The sequence below is a fragment of the Camelus dromedarius genome, chromosome 14 (genome assembly GCF_036321535.1).
Source record: "Camelus dromedarius isolate mCamDro1 chromosome 14, mCamDro1.pat, whole genome shotgun sequence".
Taxonomy (NCBI): domain Eukaryota; kingdom Metazoa; phylum Chordata; class Mammalia; order Artiodactyla; family Camelidae; genus Camelus; species Camelus dromedarius.
The window spans coordinates 42,066,599-42,077,529 of NC_087449.1; the positions used below are offsets into that span (position 1 = coordinate 42,066,599).

At 58.3% G+C, this 10,931-nt stretch overlaps 1 protein-coding gene across 1 annotated transcript in view; it reads right to left on the reverse strand.

Annotated features, from left to right (window-relative positions):
* Positions 1-5,451, reverse strand: part of KCNQ4 (potassium voltage-gated channel subfamily Q member 4) — a 53,285-nt gene extending 47,834 nt beyond the window's left edge. Inside the window, exon 1 of the mRNA XM_064493692.1 lies at positions 5,138-5,451. Coding sequence (XP_064349762.1) covers positions 5,138-5,451 — 314 coding nt within the window. The remainder of the gene's footprint in view (positions 1-5,137) is intronic.
* Positions 5,452-10,931: the final 5,480 nt, after the last annotated feature.

Consider the following 10,931-nt stretch of genomic DNA (forward strand, 5'->3'; position numbering starts at 1 on the left):
TCTCCAGGTTCCAGCATTCTGAGAATACAGGCTTCTGCAGCAAGAGGGATTAAAGTTAGATATCCAGCCAGGCTTCCTCAACGGAAGGAATGGATGTACTGTGGAGGTGGGATGGGGTAGCAGACAGTGAGAGATCTAACCTGCTCTGGTGACCTCAAAGAAGAATGTGGAAAGGAGGGAGCAAAGGGGCGTAAGGGGGAGGGGGAAGGGTAGAAGAAAGACAAGAGGCTGGCAGGATGGTCTCTCCACTCACCCTCTTCTTACAAAGACCAGACAAGAGGAGGAGGACTGAAAAACAGCAGCACAAAAAATTTGGGTCACGCTCCAAGACTTTCCCCATTGCAAGGCCAAGTTCTTGGAGCATCAGTCTTCCCTACTGGCGGGACAAGGAAAAATGTTATCTGAAGTCCCGATCTGGGAGGCAGAAGGCTTGAGTTCCTGGCACAGTTCTACCACTGACTCACCAGGTGTGACCTTGGACGAGTACCTGCCCCTTTCCGAGACTTGGTGAACCCAGTAGTGCACCGCGGGGCTGGACAGAGGAACTCGGAGGGCCCTTCAGGAGGAACAAAAGCCAGCAAAGTCCTAGGAAGCCAGCCACCCTACTCCCACATGGGTCTGGGATTGCCCTCCAAGGTGGACCCGAGAACACACACAGACCCATAGGGCAGCCCTGCAGTTGTGGGCGGGTAGAAGCAGAAAACTCAGGCGATACGGCTGACACTGCTCTGTCCTGGAGGCCTGGGCTGGGGCGCAGGCCCGGGTATGCATCTGTGAGGGCAGAGAAAAGGTGGAAGCAGCTGTGCATTAGATTTCTTTGAGTGGGATGTATGCTGTGTGTGCTTTTGTGACATCCACGGGCAGGTGTGTCCAAGTCACCGTGAGTGTGTGCACGAGATGGACCTACGGGCACCCAGCAGGGATATGTATGCTCGTGCAAAGCCGTGTATGACAAAATTGTGACTGCACTGGGTAAGGCCGGGCAGTTTCCACTCAATTCCACAAAGTTCTGCCGCTGCCCACCTCCACCCTGCTGCCTGTGTGCTGGGGACAGAGGGACAATGACGCAAGCATGTGGCTTCTGATGAGCCTGAGGTTGGGGTGCTGGCAGGAGCTGAGGTGCAGAAGGAAGATAGCACTTGAGTCAGCCCTATCTCTGGGCTGAGGCTCCCCCACGCTGACTGGGGCACCTCCCTGGAGCCTTGATTTCCTCATCTGCAAATGAGGAGGACTCCAGCACCTGCCTCACCCGGCTGTTTAAGGACACAGGGAGAATGGGTTATAGAGAGCACTTAGCACGGTGCCTGGCACACAGCTGATGTTCCACATGTGACCAGAAATTTCAGTCCAAACTCCAAGAGCCAACCCAGGCAGCCTCAGGGAGCATCGGGGAGGTCCTGGACAGAGAGATGGGAGTCTTTGGGTCTGGTCCTGCCTGCACCTGCCACTGATTCACTGTGTGATGTTTGTCTCCAGAGCCTCAGTTTTCTCATAAACAAAATGGGACTGTCAAAATGTGTCAACCCACCTAGCAGGGATGCCCGGGGCCTCTGGGCACACTTTGCTGAGATTATTTCCAACCCGGGCGATGTTCTTTCTCAGTCAGGGTGGGGACTTGGGGGGTGTCGGGGTCGGAAGTCTGAGGGCCCCAGAAGCTGACGTTACCTCCTCCCCTCCCCATTCCCACAGCTTCTGACCCCAGGGACAAGGCTGACGGAGGATGTTTACAGAGCGTAGACCTTCACATAGAGAAAGTTCGTGGGGCAGCTGGGGGCTGGGAGCTGCCAGAGTCTCATAGCGGTTGCGGCATGGGGAAGATGAGGAGAGATGGGGTATTGCTTGGTACTAGCCCCCTCCAGCCCTCTGACTTCAAAAGAGAGGCTGGGGTGGCCTTTGACCGGGTACAGCAAGGAAACAGAACACTCCTCCCAAAATCTCAAAACCAGGATGGGCAGCAATGGGATGTTTCCCAAAATTCAGAGAGTGGGGACTGTGAAGGGTTGAAGGCTGAAATCAGGGACTGGGGCACAGGGAGGGGAATAGAGGCTTGGTGACAGGACCGAGGGCCTAGAGAGAGGAGGGAGAGGGACCAGCAAGCCCTTGTTCTGATCTCAGTAAGCAGAAGCCAGGAGTTAGCGGTTCCCACTTCCCAGAGGCTGGGGCTGCTGCCAGGAGAGGTGGAACTGGGGTCCTCTGGGCAATCTCCCACACATCAGGGCCAGAAAATGTGCAGGTTCTGTGTGCGGACCTGGCTGGCAGGTGTAAGGGAGGCGTCCATGGGGTGAAGGGACCCAGCTCACCCTAATTCCCTCCTTGCTGAGCCCTTCTATGGCAAGCTTTTCTGCTGGGGCCCCTCCCACCAGGGCCTTAGTCTCTGGGAAGGGGGTCCTAGCTACCTGTGCACACTGGATTCCCCTCGTTTGCACTGCCTCTGAGAGTCACTGGGGATGGCAGGAGGGTTTGACCAAAAGTCCAGCAGTAGGGCTAGAAATTCAACAGCAGGAAGTACTTCCTGACTCACCCAAGATCTTGCAGTGAGTGACTGCGAAGCCTCACCTCTGGAGCTCCTCAAGACAAGGAGAGGTGAGAGGCCTCCTGTGCAGCCCCCTCCCCCAGCCCTAATAATAACATCCATCCCTCATGCCCCCATGGGCCCTTGTGGCTCACCAAGCTCTTTCCCATCCATTACCTCGTCCAAGAGGGAGGCTTGCAAGATTGGGGTTTCGACTCACTTTGATGGCCCAGCGATCTAAAGCTCAGAGAGGCATAGTTATCAACCTAAGATCACACAGCACACGAGAGGTGGGGCTCCTGACCCCTCAGCCTCCTCTGACCTCTAAGATGAATGATCAGTTCCTAGAGATCCCTAAACATCTGGACATTTCACGCAGCGTTTTCTCTCCCAGAGCTTCCAAGAGATGCCTCATCCCTGGGCTCCTGGGGACAAGTGGTCAGAACAAGCATGTCCCTGGCCAGGGCATTCCTGGCATCCAGAAAGGGCAGGATGTGGGGCAAAGGTACTAGCGGATTTAGCTCCTGGAGAGGAAGGAGGGGCCCTTCCGGAGGAGGTGAAGACAGTGCTGACCAAGGGACAGGAGGCAGATCCTTCACCCCCAGTAACCCTCATGGGGGCTGAGAGGCCAGGCCTGGGGACCAAGGACCCCCCACCTCAGAGCCCTATTTCTTCCCTAGGCCCACCCAGCCTTGCCTTGGAAAAGTCACCTCCCAAGAGGAGCCTGTGGAGGACACAGCTTCTCCCTGCGGAGTGTCTCACCCTCCTTGGGCACCCAGGCTGCGGTGTGGCCAAGGGCACTGCACCTTAACGAGCAGCCGCTCTGAGTGAGCAGCCCCCTGCCCCTCATCTCCAACACCACTGTCCCTGCTACCCCAGCACAGAACCCTCGGCACTCCAACAGCCCGCTCTGTGGTGCAAGATTCATCCCAGGCCCGCCTAGTGGGCACTGGGGGTTGGTCTACTCCTAACCATTAACCCTGAGCCTAAGTCTGACCTCCTGTTCTGAGCAATCTCAACTCTCCACCTCTGCCGCCCTCCACCAGGCCCACCTGAAGTCTCTGCACAAAGATGGGGTCTCTGCAGCAGAAAGTTGTGGCTGCCGCCCCCAGGGGCTAACAAATGAAAGAGTTCCCTTCCTCTACCCTCCCTGTGGTCAGGGGACTCCTTTGCCAGCATTTTCCTCCCCTCCCCACTGACATTCTGTTGGCCCGTTAGGATGGGGCAGGGCAGGCAAGGAGGCAGCAGAGGGTCAGGTAGGAAGACAGACCAAAAGACAGATGGAAACAGAGAAGTAGAAGAGTGAGACAGTCAGGTGGACAGGCAGATAGACAGATGGACAGACAGGCACAGAGATACCTGGACAGGCCAACAGAGGGATGGAAGCAGATGGACTGTTGGACAGTTAGGTAGAGAGTTGAACAGACAGGATGACTCACACACAGGTGGAAACTCACTCTGGTAGAGGGACAGCCAGACAGGCAGAAGAACTGTTGGACAGGCAGGTGGACAGGCAAGAGGACCACCCAGGAGACCCCACAACCAGAGGACCCTCTCTGGGGGCAGCAATAAGGGATTAATAGTGGCACATTTTCCAGGGACCAGACGTTTCTCTCAGGTACCTGCGAGCGTCCCAGCGCCAGGCCCAGCCCTTCAACTGATATCTGCGGGCCTCTCATGTTCCCGGCTGGGCCAGGCCAGCTCCCAAGACTGAGCTCTGAGCTGCCAAAATTCACTCTTTACATCCAAGAAGGGTCAGTGTTTTCGAAAGTTGTAGGAGCCCGGCAAGGGGGAGGGGGCCCCCGCAGAGTGACTGTTTCCAAACCTACTCCCCCTCCTCTTTCTTTTTCCCCTGGGGTGCCCAGAGCCAGGCCTGGTGCAGCGGCCAGGCTAGCTGGCTGAGCCCGCAGGGCAGGCGGCAGGGCCTACTGCTGCTGCCCCTGGGAAGTTTAGGGTGGAGGGGAAGACTGAGTGAAGACTCAGAGAATTCAGACAGTACACGCCAGTGTCAGAACTCTAGTGGCTCAAGGGGACCCCCAAACACCTACAATGGGGGGCCAGCCCTGGGCTTGGGTGGAGATCATCCCTGGAGAAGGACATCTCCAAAGGGAAACCAGGTGGGAACCCATTGTAGCTACAGGGCTGGGGAGAAGGTGACAGAAAGTGTGCGGGGAGGTGGGGGGCAAAAGGTCCTCTTTGTGTCTCGGACAGAGGGAGACAGAGTGAGGAAGAGGAAAGGGAAGCCGCAGTTTAGAAATTCCAGATTGCAGAGAGATGGCGGAAAAGAAGCCGGAGGCTGGAGTACCTGGGACAGAAGAGCAGGGGTTGGAGATCAGGATAGAAATAAGGAGTTAAGTCGGGGAGGTCAGAGGCGAGGTAAAGCAGTGGTCAGAACTTGGAGAGACAGCGGCGGTTAGAGTCAAGCTGAGGAGGGTCAGGCTGAGGAGGATCAGAAATCGGGCTCGGGCCTGGGGGCAGAGCGATGAGGGTCGGCGGGCAGTGGGGCAGGGGGACAGAAGGCGGAGTAAAGGCGGGGCGGCCATCCCCGGGAGCCCAGGCTACGGCAGGGGCGGCGCGGGGCCCGAGCGCGCGAGCGCGGCCGGGGGCGCGGGGTCGCAAACTCACATGAAGACGTGGTAGACGAAGGCCCAGCCGCGGGGTCGCTCCAGCACGTTGTAGACCCAGTTCTGCAGGCGGCGGTATCGCTTGTGCGCGGCGGAGGAGCGCTGGCCGCAGGCGGAGCCCGAGCCCGAGCCCGGCCCTGGGAGGGGCGCGCCAGGGGGCAGGGGGCTGCCCAGAAGGCCCAGGCGGCGCGGGGAGCCGCCCCCGCCCGCCTCACCCCGCTCGCTCTGCACTGCCGTGAGCGCCACCAGCTCGGCACGGGGGGCGTCCACGAGCGGGGGGGCCAGGCCGAGGCGGCGCGGGGGGGCATCGGCCATGGGCGGCGCCGGACGGGGGGGCCGGGGCCCGGGTCCGGTCCGGGGCGGGGGCGCTCGCGGGGCGCTCAGCCGCGCATGGCTCGGACCCGGGGCCGGCGGGGCCGCCCGAGGTGGGCGCGGGCGGCGGGGGCTAGGGGCCGGGCTGGGGCCGCTCCGGAGCCGGGGGCGGGCGTTCGGAGCCGGGGGGCCGCTGGAGCCCGCGCTGACCGCCCGCTTCCCCGGCGACTGGGGCGGCTCTTTCCGACTCCAACTCTCTTATTACGCGCTCCATGCCGCTCGCCTTTCCACCTGCCGCCGGCGCGCCGCTCACATGTCAGCCTCCCCCGCCCCGCCCCTCCCCCGCCGCCCCCTCCCGCCCCGCGGCAGCCTTCCCAAATCGGGAGGGAGCGAGCGAGCGAGCGGGCGAGGCCGGGCGGAGGGAGGGGACACGCGGAGAGGCGGCGGGAGGGCGCCCGGGCCGCGCGGGCCGCCGAGTTGGGGCGGGGACCGGACCGCGTGGCGCTGGCCCCAGGGTGGGCAGCGCGGGGCTGGGAGGCTGGCGGGTGCGAGCGGCGCGCCGGGCTGCGCTGGGCTGCGAGGACCCGAAGGCCGGGCTGGGGGCGGGACGCCTCGTGTGTGGTTGTGGCGAGTGAAGCGTGGAGTCGTGGCCGCCGCGGCCGATGGGACCCGTGTCCCGTGGAGTTTAGGTGCGAGTGGATGCACACGTACCTATTGTGTGTGCGGAGTGAGTGGCTGTGGCTCTGCGAGGTGGTGGGATGCTGTCAGTGGCGGGGCGGGGCGGAGGTACGGTGTGGATGGGTGTACAGCGCTGGGCCTCTGGGGGTGGCGGTGTCAAGAGAGGCGTGCCCCGTCGGGTCGTGCCTTGTGCGTGTGGTGCGGGGTGTGTAACTGTTCTCATGCAGAGTGTGGCGGGGTGAGCGCATGCCTGAAAGACCCGCGCCCAAGCGCTGCCCGATTGTCAGTGTGTGCAGACTTGTGGGCCTCAAGTGCATCCGCTTTTCCACCCACCCACCCCCACTCTGAGCGTCCTTTCTTCTGGATGAGGGAAGAGCCCCCATTTACGCCACTCTGCCCCAAAGAACAGCCTCGCTGATCAGAGGGGCCTGCTCCCCGCCAACCCAGTCTGAAGCGCCGCCTTGCCTCGCTTGCAGGTCAGGGCAGGGTTCAGGGCACGAGTGTTGGGCGGTGAGCTCTGAACCAGCGCGGAAGCCAATCTCCTCCTCAAAAGCTCAAAGATCCCACCCAAAAGCGGGGAGACGTTCTCCCACGGCACTCTCTCTCCAGCTGGAAAGTTCTTGGTGCCTGACCTACTCTCTCCAGCTTTGAGGGAGGCCCTTTCGTTCCCTTTAACCCCCTTGGCCCAGCACAGAGTGATCATTTGGGCTTTCCAAGCCTCCTTCCCTCTTCCCCTGCCGACAGCTTCAGCCACACCAGCAGCTCCCTTCTCAGGCCCTGCCCCAGGGTGAAGCGCTTCCGCAGCAAACTCTTCCCGGTTCCTCCGGGAGGATCTCGGGGGACGGAGCCGAGCGGGAGGGGCGGGAGCGGGGGCGGGAAGGCGAGCTCGATTCTCAGCTGTCAGCAAAGGCAGCATTGATCTGCTGAGCGCCGGCGGGGGAGGGAGGGAGGGAAGCAGTGCAGCCAGCGGGCAGGGAAGGGGCTGCAGGGACCTGGGGGCCCCCAAGCTGGGCTTGGCAGCAGGCCCACACCCCGACCCTAACAGTGACCCCCTTTCCCTCTGCATAGCAAGGGCTGCATTCTCGGGTCTGACCTGAATCTCTCTCGCCACTTCTGGCTCCAGGTGCACCCAGGGACAGAGCCTGGGGCCCCTGTGCAGGTTGTGCCTGGTCTTTACTAGTACCTGGGCGAAGTTTCTGGACCCCAGGGCCCAGCTATGGATGCAATGCTGGGGCTGGGTTAACCCATCCTCTCCCTGTGAGCTGGAGCTAGCACCCCTCAGCTATGCAGCACTGCCCTCCCAGACTCTCTAGGACTACCTGACTGGGCTTCCTCCATCGGGGGTCCTGGTGGGTGGGGCTAAGGTCTGGGAACTTGAATGGTGGGAAGGAAAGCAGTTGCAAGGGTGTTTCTTGGGAGTGTTTTTGAGGTTCTTCTGTGGTAGAAAAGGCCCTTGAACACAGGTTGCCCTTTTCATCACCCAAGATATCTGAAATTGGGTCTGTTCTGGGGAAGCTGGATATTCAAGCTCAGCATCACCTTTGGACCCGATGCCTCTCTTACCATTTGGAGGACGGCAAAAGTCCCTTCCTCTCCTTGTAAGGAGCCCTCACTGCAGGGAGAGGGTCTCTCATCATCTTTCCTCACTCCAGTGCCAGATGACCCCCTCAAAGGCAGCAGGAGGAAGAAAGAGACTATGGATGCAGCAGAGGGATGGCAGATCTCAGAGGGGAGTTTCATAGGGCACAGATGTCTTTCTCCTGCAGATGTATGTGTAATGGAGGGATAGGCCCACTGTTTTTTTAAAACGGAGAGTCGTGTCCTCGTGGAACTCTTCCTAAGGGGTGGGGGGATGGGACAATGGTCCTAGGAGGATGTAAGCAATGTTTAGTTGAGGGGTGTGTGTGTGTGTGTGTGTGTGTGTGTGCGCGCGCGCGTGCATGGGAAAGTGGAGGAGGCAAAGGAGAAAGTCCAGTTCAGACAAGACAGGTGGCTACTCTGAGGGTCACCCTGCGGCCTTCCTGCCCCATCCGGATTCCCAGGACATTACCATGACCGGGAGGAAGGCCTTTCCCCACTGCAGCCTTTAGTGACTAAGACACTTTTCTGAGCACACAGCTGTCTCAGGCTCTCTCAGTCTGTCTCCCTGCTGGAGGTTGGGGGTAGGGGGGTGTAGGAGCTGTGGTTTCCCACCCTCCTCCCTCCCTCTCTCCCACCTGTTCCCTTTACCCCACCCTCAGCAGCTTCCTTCCCACCACCCAGCTCCCACATCTCTCCCTGGTAACACTGCCAAGGAAATGTCCCACTCTGCCCTGACTCAATCACTGTCCCACCTGGGCAAGTCCGTTCCCATTCTCCACTCTGGGCTTGTTTCCCCATCTGTCCACAAGAAGTGGGCAGGGCTCCAGGGTCCCCTGTAATCCATCACTGTCACTCTCATCCATCAATGGAGCAAGTATTGATTGAGAAGAAGGGTAGGGAAGGAGGGAGCTCCCATTTGCTGATCACCAACTGTGTGCCTCTTCTGGGATCCAGAGCAGCCGTTTTCATGTGAGAAAGCTGAGACTCAGAGAGGTTCAGGGACTCATCTAAGGACAAACAGCCAGTATTCAGAACTGCCTGTGACCCATCCTCTCCCCTGGCTGGTGCCTATGTACTGGGCACTGGGTCCTGGGATCAGGGCTGTGGGCTGAGGGGAACCATAGATGGTCCAATCTTTGTTTTCTAGGACTTATTCCTGCCAGGAGTGGAGACTCCCAAGTCTGAAAGGGTTGAGGTCTAGTAGTGGCTGGGACCTCAGTCCCTGGAGCCAGGTTCAAGCCTGTCATTGACTGGAACAGCCACCCTGCCAGTGTGACTTTAGGTCAACCAAAGGCGCAGATTCCTTCCTTGGAGTGGAAAGAGGGTTATAAGTCAGAGGTTTTCAGACCTTACCAGCAATGGAATCCTTTTTACAGACAGAATCTTTTTTTTTTTATTTTGTTTTTTTACTGAAGTGTAGTTGATTTACAATGTTAGTTTCAGGTCTACAGCAAAGCAATTCGGTTATACATATACATACTTTTTTTTCCATTTCTTTCCATTATATGTTATTATAAAAAACTGAATATATTTCCCTGTGCTATACAGTAGGTTACAGACTGACTCTTAAGTCTGCATTGAAGCAGAAGTATTCTGGTTGAATTGGGGTGAGGGGATCAAGGCTCCACCCACCACACCCCCTCCTCTTTCCTCTCCATAACTCAGAGGCCCTTTGAGTATTCCTACAGCTCTAAGTGTTGCTAGACGTCAGATGAGGGGAAGTCTCCACTGGCTATGGCAGAGGGAGACTTCTTGGGGACAGGGGTCAGGAGGACTTGGAGAGGTGCAGAGAAGTGCAACCAGTAACGCCTGCAGCTGCCAAGAATGAGGCCCAGGCTAAATACTAAGCCTTGTGTAGGGTGCCGTACCTGCATGGTCTATTTCAGCATCCCAGTAAAACCTTCTGAGGTAATACTGCTCACCTCCATTTTACAGAAGAGAAGACTGAGGCTCAGTGAAGAGATTTGCCTAGTATTGCTGTTTACCCCTGTGCTGTAGTGAATGTGTGTGTGTGTAGGTGGGGTGTGGGGATGGTGGGATGTTACAGAGCTTGGGGAGGAAGAGCAAGGTTGACAAGGGGGACACAGGGAACCTTGAGTGCTGTGGTGATGGGCCTAATTTGGCCTGATAAGAAACAGGGAGCCTGGCCAGGGCTGAGCCTGGGTGTGCTGCAGAGGCTCAGGCTCTGTAGGAGAGAGCTCAGGATGGGGGGAGTTGGAGGCACCAGTACCCAGAGAGGTCGGCAGTGCTGGGGGTGGGGGGTACAGAAAGAACACTCAGCAACAGTTCATGTCTGGACTTCCTGGCTCTACCTTTGGACTAGCTGGTGACCTTGGTCACTGCATCTCTGCCCCACCTTTCCCGGCTATCAGTAGGACTGAATACAATAATGCAAGAAAAAGTTATGACCATGCAGGGAGCTGTACAGAGTGACCCATTGACCTTGCCACTCCTCAGGTGTTTGGGAGATACTGTGAGAATTCCCTAGTTCTAGCAGCTCTTCTCCATGTGGGAAGTCTTCCTAGTAGGAGGGGATTAGAGTAGAGGGTGCTTGCAGGGTGATGTCACCACATGCATTATGTACCTCTAGGGATCCACCTCTACGGAGAACTGGACGAGGAAGTAAGAAAGATCAGGCCTGCTTCCTTTTCCCAGTGAGGCCAGAGAGGACAAGAGGCTGAGGCCACCTGGCAGGTAGAGATGCAAAAGGGGTGCAGATCTGGGTGTGCTACTGAACTGCTCCTGCTCAGACCCTGCTGGATTTCTGGGCTGGTCAGCTCAGAGCCACAGGAAGTAGAAAGGGAGCAGGGTCACTGAGCTCAGCAAAAGTGAACCTCAACTGATCCTCCGGGCTGGAGGGGGGCCCACATGGAGGAGATATTGAGAGGGAAGTGGGTGTGGAAATGAAGGTCAAAGCCATCCCTTCTTGCATGGCATCTCCTTTGCCTTCAAGATTCTTCCTCCATGACCCCAACTCCTGGAAGACCATGCAGAAGGCAGTATTACTGCAGCCCTGCGGGCAGGCTCTGTGTTCTTAGAGAGAGCCACTGGGACAGTGGAGTTCATTGGAAAATGAGGAGGAAGGACTTTTCTGAGCTGCTGAGAGTGCAGTGGAAAAAAGCTTCCCTTTTCTCGCTCCCATGGTCAGAGAAACTTGGACAAGGATTCAGGGAGGGAGGTGATGTGAGTGGGAGGGACTGCAGATTGAGTGTCAGGGAAGGGGG